Raw genomic sequence first — 16,742 nt, 5'->3', positions numbered from 1 at the left:
GGGCCTTCAGGTAACACCTTGAGGCGGTCCCAACGCCATGTGACATCCTCCTCTATGATGCAGTTTTGGAGGGCGGAGTATCCGGAAATAGGCACCGCCCCCGATTTGGTCGTAAACAGGGATTCTCCGCCCGATATCAGCGGCAGGCAAAGGAGAATGCTGCCTCTTATTCCTCCTCAACTCTTTTTTCAGTGGGCAACCCTTTACTCTGAGATTATGCCCTCTGGTCCTAGACTCTCCCACAAGGGGAAACAATCATAAGAATAAGTCTCAAGGATAGAAAAGCAGAATATTTTTTTAAAAGGTGTGAAGCTAGTAAATCTTGATTTGGCTGTACATAAATACATAAAGCAGTTAGCATGCAGTTGCAGCAAGCAATTAGGAAGGCAAACAGCATGTTGGCCTATATTTCAAGGGGATTGGTGTACAAGATTTTCGAGAACATGTAACTTCAATCACAATACCGCAAGTCCCCATTCTCCTCAATCAATTGGAAGAGTGGGAAAAGGTGTACATATTGTAAAGCAATTGTTGGGTAAAGCAAGGGATTCTCAACCGGATTTCTACTTGGCATTATTATCCTGCAGAGCCTCTCCATTGAAATCAGGCTAATCTCCAGCACAGATTTGGCACAATCGTGAAATTAGAACATCACCGAAAATTCATATTGCTGATCCAGATCAACATAGATGTTTTGAAGAAAATCCATCAACAACGTGATAAGCAACAAGGTTACTACGACAGACATTCAAAACCGCTAAAACCTCTCATGGCAGGGCGGCATGTGGCGCAGCGGAGAGCACTGGGACTGCGGCGCTGAGGACCCAGGTTCGAATCCCGGCCCTGGGTCACTGTCTGTGTGGAGTTTGCACATTCTCCCCGCGTCTGCGTCGGTTTCATCCCCACAACCCAAAGATGGGCAGGTTAGGTGGATTGGCCATGCTACATTGCCCCTTAATTGGAAAAAAATAATTGGGTACTCTAAATTTATTTTTAAAAAAGCTCTCATGGCAGATGATGTTGTCAGAATCAGATGTCCTGATGGAGGATGGTCTGACACTGCTAATCTCGACAAGATCCGATCTCATCAAAACTGCAGAAGGTGGATTGATTAGAAGAAACAAACGTGATATTGTCATGTGAGAGTGTATTGAGTGGGTGGATAGTATTGAGTGGGTGGATAGTATTGAGTGGGCTGGATAGTATTAAGTGGGCTGGATAGTATTGAGTGGACTGGATAGTATTCAATGGGCTGGATAGCATTGAATGGGCTGGACTGCATTGAGACTGCTGGATAGTATTGAGTGGGCTGGATAGCATGGAGGGGGCTGGATAGTATTGAGTGGGTTGGATATCATTGAGTGGGCTGGATAGTATTGAATGGGCTGGATAGCATTGAGTGGGCTGGATAGCATTGAGTGGGCTGGATAGTATTGACTGGGCTGGATAGCATTGTGCTGGCTGGATAGCATTGAGTGGGCTGGATAGCATTGTGCTGGCTGGATAGCATTGAGTGGGCTGGATAGCATTGAATGGGCTGGACTGCATTGAGACTGCTGGATAGTATTGAGTGGGCTGGATAGCATGGAGGGGGCTGGATAGTATTGAGTGGGCTGGATAGTGTTGAGTGGGCTGGATAGTATTCAATGGGCTGGATAGTATTGAGTGGGTAGATAGTATTGAGTGGGTGAATAGTATTGAGTGGGCTGAGCAGTATTGAGGAGGCTGGATAGTATTGAGTGGGCTGGATAGTATTGAGTGGGCTGGATAGCATTGAGTGGGCTGGATATCATTGAGTGGGCTGGGCAGTATTGAGGAGGCTGGATAGTATTGAGTGGGCTGGATAGTATTGAGTGGATGGATAGTATTGAGTTGGCTGGATATCATTGAGTGGGCTGGGCAGTATTGAGGAGGCTGGAAAGTATTGAGGGGGCTGGATAGCATTGAGTGGGCTGGGCAGTATTGAGGAGGCTGGATAGCATTGAGTGGGCTGGATATCATTGAGTGGGCTGGGCAGTATTGAGGAGGCTGGAAAGTATTGAGGGGGCTGGATAGCATTGAGTGGGCTGGGCAGTATTGAGGAGGCTGGATAGTATTGAGCGTACTGGAGAGTATTGAGTGGGCTGGGCAGTATTGAGGAGGCTGGATAGTATTGAGCGTACTGGAGAGTATTGAGTGGGCTGGGCAGTATTGAGTGGGCTGGGCAGTATTGAGTGGGCTCGGCAGTATTGAGGGGGCTGGATAGTATTGAGTGGGCTGGATTGTATTGAGTGGGCTAGATAGTATTGAGTGGGCTGGGCAGTATTGAGTGGGCTCGGCAGTATTGAGGGGGCTGGATAGTATTGAGTGGGCTGGATAGTATTGAGTGGGCTGGATAGTATTGAGCGTACTACAAAGAACAAAGAACAAAGACAATTACAGCACAGGAACAGGCCCTTCGGCCCTTCCAGCCTGTGCCGATCCAGATCCTTTATCTAAACCTGTCTCCTATTTTCCAAAAGAACAAAGAAAAATACTGGATAGTATTGAGTGGGCTGGATAGTATTGAGTGGGCTGGATAGTATTGAGTGGGCTGGATAGTATTGAGTGGGCTGGATAGTACTGAGTGGGCTGGATAGTATTGAGTTGGCTGGATAGTATTGAGTGGGCTGGATAGTATTGAGTGGGCTGGATAGTATTGAGTGGGCTGGATAGTATTGAGGAGGCTGGACAGTATTGAGTGTGCTGGATAGTATTGAGTGGGCTGGATAGTGTTGAGTGGGCTGGATAGTATTGAGTGGGCCAGAGAGTATTGAGGAGGCTGGATAGTATTGAGGGGGCTGGTTTAGCTCACTCGGCTAAATCGCTGGCTTTTACAGCAGACCAAGCAGGCCAGCAGCACGGTTCGATTCCCGTACCAGCCTCACCGGACAGGCGCCGGAATGTGGCGACTATGGGCTTTTCACAGTAACTTCATTGAAGCCTACTCGTGCCAATAAGCGATTTTCATTTCATTTCATTTTTCATAGTATTGAGTGGGCTGGATAGTATTGAGCAGGCTGGATAGTATTGAGTTGGCTGGATAGTATTGAGTGGGCTATTTAGTATTGAGCGTACTGGGTAGTATTGAGTGGGCTGGATAGTATTGAGTTGGCTGGATAGCATTGAGTGGGCTGGATATCATTGAGTGGGCTGGGCAGTATTGAGGAGGCTGGATAGTATTGAGTGGGCTGGATTGTATTGAGTTGGCTGGATAGTATTGAGTGGGCTGGATAGTACTGAGTGGGCTGGATAGTACTGAGCGTGCTGGGTAGTATTGAGTGGGCTGGATAGTATTGAGTTGCCTGGATAGCATTGAGTGGGCTGGATATCATTGAGTGGGCTGGGCAGTATTGAGGAGGCTGGATAGTATTGAGTGGGCTGGATAGCATTGAGTGGGCTGGATAGTATTGCGCATACTGGGTAGTATTGAGTGGGCTGGATAGCATTGAGTTGGCTGGATAGCATTGAGTGGGCTGGATATCATTGAGTGGGCTGGGCAGTATTGAGGAGGCTGGATAGTATTGAGTGGGTGGATAGTATTGAGTTGGCTGGAAAGTATTGAGTGGGGTGGATAGTATTGAGTGGGCTGGATAGTATTGAGTGGGCTGGATAGTATTGAGTGGGCTGGGCAGTATTGAGTGGGCTGGGCAGTAATGAGGGGGCTGGATAGTATTGAGTGGGCTGGATAGTATTGAGTGGGCTGGATAGTATTGAGTGGGCTGGATAGTATTGAGTGGGCTGGATAGCATTGAGTGGGTGGATAGTATTGAGCGTACTGGATAGTATTGAGTTGGCTGGATAGTGTTGAGTGGGATGGATAGTATTGAGCAGGCTGGATAGTGTTGAGTTGGCTGGATAGTATTGAGTGGGCTGGATAGTATTGAGCGTACTGGATAGTATTGAGTGGGCTGGATAGTATTGACTGGGTGGATAGTATTGAGTGGGCTGGATAGTATTGAGTGGGTGGATAGTATTGAGTGGGCTGGATAGTATTGATTGGGCTGGATTGTATTGAGTGGGTGGATAGTATTGAGTTGGCTGGATAGTATTGAGCGTACTGGATAGTATTGATTGGGCTGGATAGTGTTGAGTGGGCTGGATAGTATTGAGTGGGCTGGATAGTATTGAGTTGGCTGGGCAGTATTGAGTGGGTGGATAGTATTGAGTTGGCTGGATAGTATTGAGCGTACTGGATAGTATTGAGTGGGCTGGGCAGTATTGTGTGGGCTGGATTGTATTGAGCGTACTGGATAGTATTGAGTTGGCTGGATAATATTGAATGGGCTGGATAGTGTTGAGCGTACTGGATAGTATTGAGTGGGATGGATAGTGTTGAGCGTACTGGATAGTATTGAGTTGGCTGGATAATATTGAATGGGCTGGATAGTGTTGAGCGTACTGGATAGTATTGAGTGGGATGGATAGTGTTGAGCGTACTGGATAGTATTGAGTTGGCTGGATAATATTGAGTGGGCTGGATAGTATTGAGTGGACTGGGCAGTATTGAAGGGGCTGGATAGTATTGAGTGAGATGGATTTTATTGGGCGGGCTGGATAGTATTGAGTGGGCTGGATAGTATTGAGCGTACTGGATAGTATTGAGTGGGCTGGATAGTATTGAGTGGGCTGGATAGTATTGAGCGTACTGGATAGTATTGAGCGTACTGGATAGTATTGAGTGGGCTGGATTGTGTTGAGCGTACTGGATAGTATTGAGTGGGCTGGATAGTATTGAGTGGGCTGGATAGTATTGAGTGGACTGGGCAGTATTGAAGGGGCTGGATAGTATTGAGTGGGCTGGATAGTATTGAGTTGGCTGGATAGTATTGAGTGGACTGGGCAGTATTGAAGGGGCTGGATAGTATTGAGTGGGATGGATAGTATTGAGTGGAATGGATAGTATTGAGTGGAATGGATTTTATTGGGCGGGCTGGATTGCTTCAAAAGTGCTTGGGTGTAGCTATAATCATTTTGAGCACACTGTCAAATTTGATATCAAATTAATTTGCAATTATGTCAAATTGCAATTGAAAAAATTGAGTACACATGCAAGCAAAAATTATGTTAGAATTTTTTGGGCCGAAAAGGCTAAAATGGTGTCTCAGGGAAACAAGAAATATTTGGAGCAGTTACAAACGTGGAGTTGACGGCCATGATCAGCCGTGATCATATTAAAGAGCAGAGCTGGCTCGATGAGCTGAACGATACAATCCTGCTCTTACTTCTTGAGTTCTTATGTACCTTGGACTTTCTAATTTATATTGGACCACCTTGAGCCACTAATTATCCAAGCAAGCGCCTTTTGGGAGTTTCTTTTGTACTGATGTAGGAGCTGGCACAGATCGTTTAGATGTAGCCTGTCTGTGTTACTGCTCGGAATGGACGTGCTGTGGGCATCGACAATTTGAATGTTTCGAAATCACATTGCGCTTTTAATTTGTAGAGATCTTCCACGATACACGTTTTGCAGTAAATCTTCTTTCGTCTGACTTTATTTCACTGCCAGTGCGGAGAAAATTGTCATCAAATTATTGATCTGAAAACCTCCAAAAGGTTTATTGAACTCAATATTTTCTTGAACATGATTCTTTTTATATATTGCTAAAAACTTGCTGAATGAACTGCAAAGTGAGATACTGCTGGTGATCGTATGTGTCTCATTTAGAAGCACAAATGACACAATCATGACACCGCTGTGTCTATCCTACAGTTTCGGAATCACGTTGAAAGATTAGTGCTGATAAACCATTATTGACTATATCCCTCGGACCCTGGGTTGTGCTTACAGCGATCAGCCAACGCTCATTTTACTTAAAGGCACACTGTCTTCATGGAAATGTGTGCAGCAAACCATTTTTTTCAGCCCATTGATCTATATGTCAGCCGCAATTATGCTGAGGAATAATGTTCACGCTTCTGGATTAGGCGGTTGGGGGTTCCAGCCCTACTTCAGGAGTTGGGCACATAATCTGGGCTGATTGGAGTACTGAGGGAGTTCTGGATTGTCAGAGGGACACCAACAAAGAAGCTGAACTGTTCTTTTTATTCCATGATTTTTTTGTTCTGGCGAATATGCTGTGCAGAAAACTACAGCCAATGCCCAATCACAGCTGAGCCAGTGCTGACCAGGAATGGATTGCCCCTATCCAGCAATTAAACGCTGCCTTTGTTAGCCGAGTTGAGCCAGGCCTCATTTATCCTCCACAACGCCCCCTCGCTGCTATTACCTGTCTCCAGGTGTTTCCTCCGTCTGACGAAATGAACATGCCACCAGAGTGACTTTCCTCGTCCGTTATCAGCTCGGAGCCAATGTTGCCTGAAAGTCAAGCAAAGCCACCAAGGATCAGTCACGGTTACCAGAAACAACGCAAGGCCGCAACTCAGTGATCTCGGAAAAACCATGAAACCATGGAGGAAAGAATGAAAGACTTGCATTTACATGGCACGTCCACCTTTCCAGGTGCACCGGAGTCATTTCCCTCCCCATCTCCAAGTGATTCATCTGTCCTTTTTTTCTGATGTGTGTGTTGTAGACCCCATTAAAAATCACCAACCCAGCCCCGGTGAAAGGTCACTGGCCTGAAAGGTCAACTCCCTCCACACAGGCCGACAGTCCTGCTGAGAATTTCCAGCAGTTTCTGGTAATTAATTCATGTTCAAAACTTGTCAGTTTGGAAATTTTATTGGATAAGTAGAGAAAGAATTACCTGGAGGGTCACGTCAGGGTCAAGGAACATCTTAACAAGGAACGTTTAGGCCGGTTCAGCCTCAGAATCACCCTCTTAGCTGCTTGGAGATGTCTCCTCCACCATGCTTACCCGAGTGCCAGAGGGCATCCAACGGCCACACAGGGGGCAGCCTCTTCCCACACACTTCCCACCTATTCCAGTGAACTGGCAGAATGCCAATGAAGTCAGCCAGTTGAAAGTTAGCCTCATAGTTTCTTGCTCACCCGAGACACTATCCGATATCATAGAATCATAGAATTTACAGTGCAGGAGGAGGCCATTCGGCCCATTGAGTCTGCACCGGCTCTTGGAAAGAGCACCCTACCCAAGGTCAACACCTCCACCCTATCCCCATAACCCCATAACCCAGTAACCCCACCCAACACCAAGGGCAATTTTGGACACTAAGGGCAATTTATCATGGCCAATCCACCTAACCTGCACATCTTTGGACTGTGGGAGGAAACCCACGCACACACGGGGAGGATGTGCAGACTCCGCACAGAGAGTGACCCAAGCTGGAGTCGAACCTGGGACCTTGGAGCTGTGAAGCGATTGTGATATCCACAATGCTACCGTGCTGCCCCTGGGTTTCCTATTGAAAACCTGCCCGCCATTAAGGTTACTGCTCACCATTCCCCTCTTATGTGTTTTTTAATACATTCATGGGATGCGGGCGTCGCTGGCAGGGCGTACATTTATTGCCCATCTTTAATTGCCCTTGAACTGTGTGGCTTGCTAGGCCGTTGCAGAGGGCATTTCAGAGTCTAATTTGATTTTGGGACTCATTGTAATATTTGTTACAGGAGAGAGCATTTTATCTGCTTCCCCTGTGACATAGTAGACCAGATTCTGTGGACCAAAGGGTTATCAGAAATCAGGTTCATTCCCGGAATGTTCCATTGAAAGGTTTCCAGCCCACTTAAGGAGCAAAGCAAAAACTGGGTATTTTTTGACAGGGCAAACAGGGAAATTTCTCCATGGGTGAATCACCTCAAGCAGTTCCAGTGCAAAGCCTGCTGGTTGGCTCAAACATGGCAACAATAACCTGCATTTATATGGCATCTTTAGCATAGAAACGCCCTTGATAGGAGTTTTATCAGACGCATCTGTCGCTAAGCAACATCAGGGGGTTTGGGGACAGGTGACTAAAGGCTTGGTCAAAGCACTCGGTTTCAAGGACCATCTCAAAACGAGGAGAGAAAGAAGTCCTGAGGAAATTCAACAACTGAAGGTACAGCTTCCACCAGCGGAGCAATGGATATTGGAGATCCACATGCAGATCAGGTCAATAAGCCTCATTCAGCTCGTATCTCAAGGGGAAAAGGGGTGTGGAAAGCAAACAACTCTGAAAAACGCTAATTAGCATCTGAAGGACGGCTGAAATGCGAACAGGTGTTGCACCACGTGCGTTGAGATGATTTTCCAATGCGGCTCAATGTTTGAGATTCCAAATGCCACATTGATAGCATTCCGGAACTGTACAAGGGCAGAACAGTTTGATTTTGGAGGTGGGGGTGGGGGTGGGGTGTAGCTGAATCAAGCTAGCAGATCTGAGCTCGGGTGCAGTCGTGATCCTGAAATTCAGCTGAACACCTGGAGAGCTGGCATTCTTAGGCTTCACCACCATCCACTGAATTCCGTTCGAGGAGATCACGAGTTTTGGCCACAGGTGAAGGTGGATTTAGAGTCCACTGTATTGGCCAGTCCTTGCTGCCCAGGTGACAGATGACCAGTCAAGTAAGGTAGCAGGGCTGCCAAACGTTCAAACAATTGCTCCCAAACTAAATCACTATAATGGAAAAGGGCGGAGGAAGGCATTTTGTTCAGGGAAGGGCAAAATTGCCTTTGCCGCACTTCAAACCGCCCTGGGAGCGGAGATGTTTACATAAGGTAGAAAGGTGTTTGTTTTCCAGCACTAATTCCTCTTGCCTGGCTTTGCCCAGAAGGAAAAAACAGTTTGGACCATTATTCATATGTCCCGCCGTTCGCTGGTGTTCCATTTTAAGGCGCACAACACTAGTTTGGAGCAGTATTCCTAATTCCCAGCTTTTAATGTTTGTTTTTATTCTGGGGTTTTCCCCTATCAACCGAAGTGATGCAATGTAAATGTATCTTGAAGGGTATAGTAAAAAAATTCTAAAAAGGTCAAAGAAAAACGTGCTCTATACTTTGAATGCATTCAGTACCAGAAGCCACGATGATGCCGGGTGCCGAGTCCTTGCTGCCTATATTTCCGGAAGTGTAGGGATTCTGTGCCACGTTCAAGTGTAGATTTAATGAACAATATGGCTGCAATCAAAAAGGAGGAGTTAATTCAAAATCATTTAAAAAAATATTTTGATTCAAGGCATTTTACATTAATATATGGAAATAGCAGAAGATCAAACATCAACAAGAAACCACAAGCCCCCAAACTCCCCCGATACCAACACCCCAAATCACTCCGCCTTCATTCCCTCCCCCCACCCATCCCCACTCCATTGACCCCTCAATTCACCTTGAAGAAATCAATGAATGGTTTCCACTTCCGGGTGAACGCCTCCAAACGCCTCCGGCCCCCACAATGCGAACGTGACCTTCTCCAAATGCAGGTCACTCACCCAAGTTGCCTTTGGCAGCTCTGAGTCCCAGCAGCACAACAAGATCCGTCTCCGGGCTATCAGAGAGGCAAAGGCTAATACGTCAGCCTCTCTTCCCACCTGGACTCCTGGTTCTTCCAACACACAGAATATCGCCACCTCCAGACTCTGGGCCACCCCATGCCCAGAATTTTGGACATCACGTCCGAGTACCCCCATCAGAACCTCCTCAACCTTGGACACTGCCGCTAGAACATGTGGTCGTGATTTGCGACTCCCCCCCCCCCCCCCCCCCCCCCCCACCCACGCCACACCGCCCACACCCATCCTCCACCCCTGCAAGGAATTGGCTCATCCTCGCAACCGTTATATGGGTCCTATGCACCACCTTAAACTGAATGAAGCTTAACCTCGCACACGAGGAGGGTGCGTTCACCTTCCACAAGGCCTCCTTCCAAGTCCCGGCCCTCACCTCCCCCCAACCCCTCCTCCCATTTACTCTTAATCTCCTCCACCCGAGTGCCCTCCCTCTCCTTCAACTCACTGCAGATATCCGACACCCTTCCCTCGCCAATACCATCCTCTGACACAGCTTGTCCTGCAACACCAGAGGCGGCAGCCCCAGGAGGCACGGCCCCTCTCTCCTCACAAAATCCCTCAGCTGCAGCTAAAACCATTCCCTTTTGGCAACTCATACATTTACTGCAACTATTCCAGACCTGCTAACATTCCCCCTCTAAACAAGCCCTAATGTCCTTAAAATAATTTCTGGCACATTCACAATGCCAATGGAAGAAAGGCACCTGGACCTTTTAAGATGTGACAAGCCTGCATTTTCCCAGTCTCACTGAACTGACTGGGAAAAGTCAGTTTAGGGAGGTCCATGGGATTTGATTGATATCAATTGGCAAGAGCTTAAACCTCCCGATTCTCCCTCATGTATTCTGTTTGCACCACGGATTAAAAATTAACTTGACCAAGTTGTAAAGATGATTGTGTTTAATGGTGCGTTTTTATTCCTTCAAGATTTGGCTCCAGCGCAGTGGGATGAAGTGTGGAGGATTGTTGTGGCTCTACATTGTTCGTGCTTTGAACGCTCACTTCAGATGAAAATGTTCAAAGGGAGACCGAGGCTCTGGGACTTAGAACGAGGTGATGGGATCATCGCTATAAAAATGATGGCATCATTGCCCTCGCCATCAAAGCCCAATGTGAGAGAATATTACATAGAACATACAGTGCAGAAGGAGGCCATTCAGACCATCGAGGCTGCACCGATCCACTTAAACCCTCACTTCCACCCTATTCCCGTAACCCAATATCCCTCCTAACCTTTTTGGTCACTAAGGGCAATTTAGCATGGCCAATCCACCTAACCTGCACGTCTTTGGACTGTGGGAGGAAACCGGAGCACCCGGAGGAAACCCACGCAGACACGGGGAGAATGTGCAGACTCCGCACAGACAGTGACCCAGCGGGGAATCGAACCTGAGACCCTGGCGCTGTGAAGCCACAATGCTATTCACTTGTACTACCGTGCTGCCCTTATTGTTCCATGTAGATGAGGGGGAAAAACAATATAATTTGTATGGCACAGTGACCGTGACTGTGCCCATCAGGCCTATGGCCTCCATCTTTATAATTCTCTTTGGAGGAGAAGGGGGAGTAAAATTCACCAGGGTAGCCCATCACAGACGATCTCCCGGCACTAAATCTGGAAGAAACGGCGTCTCTCTCGGTGCCAACTAAAGATAACATTGCCTCATAAAAAATTGTACGTGTCACATTTAAATAGCCATTACTGGAAGAAGAGAATTTGCCTTCATCTAGGACCTTTCATGTCCTCAGACATCTTCTTAAAGTGCTTCACAGCCATTGCCTTACTTTTGAAAAATCATCACTGTTGTTATAGTAACCAGGATTTTTTTTTGTTGCATGCTGCTCAGTAATGAACTCTGATGTTAAAGTTGTACTCAACATTTTCTCCTCTATTACTAAACACAAAACTGATGCCACCTCCATGAATCAATGTTGTAACGTGGTCTTTTTGCCAGGGGGGAGGGGGAGAGGGTGAAGGGCGAGGAGGGGGAGGGGGGGGGGGGTTAATACACTCCCCCAGAAATTCACATGAATCAGTCTTGGCAGGGTAAGAAGCCTTACAACACCAAGCTAAAGTCCAACAGGTTTATTTTGGAGTGTGGCTCCTTCATCAAATGAGTCGTCACTCACATGAGCGGTGGCCCATCCGGGTTTCTACCCCCCCCCCCCCCCCACCCCCCCGGCCAGGACCTCCCCCCCCCCCCCGACACTCGCCTCCCATGAGAACACCTCGGAGGAGAGTTCCGAGGATACAACCATCTAGACATCATAGCTGTCATCCCCACCCTCCACCAGAACAGATACACGCACCGCGGTGGGTACCCTTAGTGCTCAGGCTTCTGGGACACATTCTGGCGAGCACCTTACAGTCGCAGATGCAGATCAGATGGAGGCAGGAACCCCCAGGCAAGATGACAGTCGGTGGTCTACTGGATCCCAGGACCCAGCTGGGTCCCAGTCAGATGCTGAACCTCTGGACCAGGTCATCCTGGAACTGATAGGGTGTGGCCATGATAGTCACAGAGGGATGGCAGCGATCCTCCAGCAGGTCCATAGCCAATATAAGGAGTCCCTGAGGCTACGGGTGCAGGAGATGGTGCCGGCAATGCGTGGCAACCGCAGATGAGAGCCTGGCGCATGACATCAGAAGCATTAGTGGAGATGTCCAAGGCATGGCGCAGTCGGTGATGGCCATAGCTGAGGGCCTCGGTGGACTGTCTGTCTCGATGGGGGATGTGACCCAGTACTAGGTGGACCTTGATGGGGTTCTGCGGGATATGTCTGGACTCAGATGGGAATGGCCAAGGCGCTGCGGAGCTTGTCCAGGTCGCAGGTGGGCATTGCCAAGGCGCTGCAGAGCATGTCCCAATCACTGAGCAGCATCGCCGAAGGGTGCAGACATTGGGGAGCGCCAGGCCAGATGGCGCAGGGGCAGCTGGGGCTCAATCCAGCTGCCCCTCTTATCCCGAGGTGAACCCCAGGGCCCGATGGGCACCGTCTGGGAGAAAGGGGTGCTTGGTGACAACCCTGACCCACCCTACGGACTGGCGACAGTGGCCACCAACTCCCCTGAGTTCCACCCCTCCGACAAAGCCGATCTCGCAGTCAGCATCCAGAACAGGGCGGCACGGCTGTGCAAGTCTGCCAGGGCCCTCCAGCCCCAGAGCCCCCTGAGGATGCCCAGCAGGGGCATCGAAGGCCACAGGATGTGGTAAGCAGCTGGCTACCTCCATCTCCGATGTGCATACTGGGGATACACCTAGATGTAGTGTTAGAGCAAGGAAGGCCAAGCACGCCGAGGATCCTTGAGATGGCACTCAAGGATTGGGGGGAAGGGGGGGGGGGGGTGGAGAGAGTGGGGCAGCACCATAGGGAGAGTGGGCAGTGGTGTATATTTGTACGAGACAAATTTTAAAATCCTCACCACAACCAGCATGACGCTTCTGGCTCTTTGATTCGTGATGCGGGCCAACCACCAATCCCATGCCCCATCCCCCAGACCTGGGGTCCTGATCCCCCATCAACACGCCCTGCCAACACACACCTGACTGCAGTGGGGTTGGGGGGGGGGGGGGGGGCTCCTCACCAGACAGGACACCTTGCACCGGACAGCACGTTGCCACACGCTGGCCACGTACATGTGCCCGGGGGTGTGGCCCAGCCCCTGGGTGATGGAAGGTTGGCCGCTGGGTCTGTGGTGCTGCCTCCCACAGTGTTCAAGCACAGTGTCCATGCATCAGGGACTGATTGGGATGCTGGGCAATGAGCCCCACGTTCCATGGCCCGCCCCTCCTCAGTGGTCCACTTGGGATGTGTGAAGTGCTCACTTATCCACGATTGTTCTTTAGAACATAGGCGACAGTTTTAGATAGATGATCTGGATTGGCGCAGGCTTGGAGGGCCCGAAGGGCCTGTTCCTGTGCTGTAATTTTTCTTTGATCTCTTTGTTCTTTGATTGCCAATTTCCTGTTAGCAGTAGCCTTCAGCCCGCGGTCAGTGGGAGTTATGGGTGGTCGGTAGGGTTAGAAAGCAGGGACTAATGTTGCCCCTGAAAACTCCCTGGCTGCCCCCCCCCCCCCCTCTCCCCCCTCCCTCCCTCCCCCCCCTCTTATCCCCCCTCTCCCCCCTCCCCCATCTCCCCCCTCTCCCTCCCCCCCCATCCACCCCCCATCTCCCCCCCCCCCCATCCCCCATCCCCTACAAGCACAGGGGCAGCAAGCCCAGTGCCCCCGGCTCACTGCCTGCGAGTAAAGATGGCTGCTCGCCTCTTCGGCTCCCCACAGCAATCCTTCCGCCAGGTTCACGTTTTTACAAAGGAGTACTAATCGGCGCCAGCGTGACCACCTGCTGTGGAGGCCGCTGGATCAAGGGAGGCTGTTGGATATGGGGCGGCTCCCATTAATTGTACGGATATAGGGTTTAAGTGGTGATTAGTGGTTTCTCGCCTCGCTATGGTGGGATCCCAATTTACTCCAGGTGTGGGGGCGGGCCAGTTGCAAACGGTTTGGCACCTGGCGCGGTTCTCATTTTAGGTCTCTCCTCCTATTCACTGGCCTTGACGTGCTCTCGTTCGAGCGAACCGATGCCACTGAATCGGGCCCAGAATTCTTTTGCAAGGGATACTTTGTTTAGATTAGCCCATTAAAGGATTACTGGGTCTAATTAGAATCCAATGATGAATAGGGATGGGTAGAGTCAGGAGACGTTAAGCAGGTAATCAGAGGATCTAAACGATTTCTATTTGGCACCCAGTTCATCCATCAACTGCGTGATGAATCACAACATGTAGAAGGTCACCAGGTAATGAGATAATTTTCTGTTGAATTGCAAACATTTAGACCAGCACAATACCAAAATTCTAGCTCCAGCCTATGCTCTTTAAGCTCTGCAAAAGGAAAGAAATGTATCTTCACAAAAGAAAAAATTAATAAAACAATATGCCAAAATGTAACAGTAGAAATGAATGTGATAAAGAATTATTGGTTTCAGAGTCACTGGAGGCAATTAGGAAATTGTATCAGGTTAATATTGTGTGTGTCCTGCTCTGGCTGAAATGAACTATTTTAATTAATTCATTGTATGTTGGCGTCACTGGCTTAGAACATAGAACATACAGTGCAGAAGGAGGCCCATCGAGTCTGCACCGACCCACTTAAACCCTCACTTCCATCCTATCCCCGTAACCCAATAACCCCTCCTAACCTTTTTGGACACTAAGGGCAATTTAGCGTGGCCAATCCACCTAACCTGCACGTCTTTGGACCGTGGGAGGAAACCGGAGCACCTGGAGGAAACCCACGCAGACACGGGGAGCACGTGCAGTCTCTGCACAGACAGTGACCCAGCGGGGAATTGAACCTGGGACCCTGGCGCTGTGAAGCCACAGAGAATCCACTTGTGCTACCGTGCTGCCAATTCTGGCTTGGCCAGAATTCATTGTCCATTCCCAATTGCCCTTGAAGACATGGTGGTGAGCTGCCTTCTTGAATCATTGCAGTTCACCTGGTGTAGGTGCACAGACAGTGCTGTTAGGGAGGGAGTTCCAGGATTTGGACCCAGCGACTCTGATGGAGCAGCGATACATTTCCAGGTTAGGATGGAGAGTGGCTTGGAGGGGAACCTCTAGGTGATGGGGTTCCCAAGTATCTGCAGATCTTGTCCTTCCAGATCAGGGTTTTTTAAAGTACGGGTTGAGACTCGCAGGTGGCAGGAGCGATCAGTCGCGACGTTCCCAAGGTGGTTCCGATCGTAGGAGAAGCACCCAACATCCGCGACCAGCTTTTAAATTGATAATCGTGGCCGCTGCTACCTTTTAAATGTAATGAAATTAGGCTGTGTACAGTCTTCTGACCAGAAGCGGTAGCAGAGAGCAGGTCACACTCTCTGCACATGCACCTTGACATCAAGCGCCCTCCATGTACGTGCTTTTGGTGCCATATCACAGGGTAGAATTGCTTCCATTTTCCAGCTGTTGACAAGAGGACTGTGAAGATTGATAATTTCCTTGAAAGTAAGAGACAGCCAGAGACTCAAATAGGCAGTGTACCTACTAGACAGGATTTTACAACAGAATCTGTTGCTGAGAGCTGCTCAGGACAGGTCAGAGCCGTGCTCTGTACAGAGCTCCAGGTCCTCTGGTTAAAAGCCCACAAAGAAACTTAACTCAGGAATAAAGCAGTAGAAAGGAGATTTCATGCAGTATGGCTTTGTCAATTATGCCAAAGAAAATAAGGATACAAAGCCCATGGGCCAGGATTCTCCGATCCCCCGCCGGGCTGGAGAATTGGCGGGGGGGGGGGCGAGAATTGCCCTACACCACTCCGACGCCAGGCCGCCGATTCTCCGGTGCCCGCGGGATCACCGGCGCGCCGGTCGGGGGCAGTTGAAAGCGCCTCGCCGGCGATTCTCCATGCCTCGACGTGCCAAGTCCCCGCCGAGTTCAGCCGAGTCTCGCCGGCGTAGGTATGTATGGTCCTACCCGGCAGGACCTCGGAGTTCTGTCTGCGGGGGCCATCCTGGTGGGGGGATCCGACTCCGGGGGGGCCTCCATGGTGACCTGGCCCGCGATGGGGCCCACTGATTGGCGGGTGGGCTATTTCCGTGAGGGGCCTATGTTCCTCCGTGCCTGGCCCCTATAGGGTTCTGCCATACTGCGCGGGGGGCTGGCACAGAGACGGGAAGCCACGCACATCCGCGAACTTGCGCCGGCCTTGGCGCACAAGCTGAACATGCGCCGGCCGGGATGCGAATTTGCGTCGGCTGTGATGTGCCAGCTGGAGCAGCGGACACCACTCCGCCGCCGTACTAGCCCCCTGGGAATTGGTGAATACCTGGGCCTGGAGTCCCGTTGACGCCGGAGCGACTCTCGCCGCTTTTGACGCTGGTGTCAGAACTTGGCCGCGGAATCGGAGAATCCCAGCCCATGTGTGTTATATCAGGGAAGTATTGCCAAATGAGAGAAGTTTCAGATTTTGAAAGCGAAGTGGTGGGTGAAAAATTCCTTTTGAGTTTGAGACCCCAGAGTCAGTTATTTACTTAGAGCTGACTCCAAATTAAAATACTATGCTGCTGTACCTGACCTGTGATTCCACAGTAAAAACACACCAAAAGCCCATGTGGCTGTCAGCATTCTGGTCTTGGATCTCACAGGAGTGCTGAGTAAAACAAGCATTTTGTTGCTATTGCCCTTCACGATGACTGACATGTGCAAGGTTGGATTTTCCGTTTCCATAAAGGTGAAGGCGACACAAAGGATCTGGCTGATGTTTGCACCTGATTTGCGCATTTCCCTCTCCCCCTTTGAACCTGACCA

The 16,742-nt window shown here is 49.6% G+C and overlaps 1 protein-coding gene across 4 annotated transcripts in view; it reads right to left on the bottom strand.

The window, feature by feature from the left end:
- LOC119979442 (VPS10 domain-containing receptor SorCS1-like) overlaps positions 1 to 16,742 on the bottom strand; it is a 1,177,426-nt gene that overhangs the window by 204,218 nt on the left and 956,466 nt on the right. For all 4 annotated transcript variants that reach the window (XR_005463722.1, XM_038821670.1, XM_038821672.1 and 1 more), the window contains exons 11-12: positions 8,939 to 9,041; positions 6,249 to 6,337 (exon numbers count right to left, since the gene is read on the bottom strand). Coding sequence is in view for 3 of the 4 variants with exons in the window: in XM_038821670.1 (XP_038677598.1) it covers positions 6,249 to 6,337; positions 8,939 to 9,041 (192 nt within the window). In the remaining variant the exon portion in view is untranslated. The remainder of the gene's footprint in view (positions 1 to 6,248; positions 6,338 to 8,938; positions 9,042 to 16,742) is intronic.

Source organism: Scyliorhinus canicula, chromosome 16 (genome assembly GCF_902713615.1).
Source record: "Scyliorhinus canicula chromosome 16, sScyCan1.1, whole genome shotgun sequence".
Taxonomy (NCBI): domain Eukaryota; kingdom Metazoa; phylum Chordata; class Chondrichthyes; order Carcharhiniformes; family Scyliorhinidae; genus Scyliorhinus; species Scyliorhinus canicula.
Note: the sequence above shows the minus strand (reverse complement) of the source record. Positions and strands in the feature narration are given on the sequence as shown.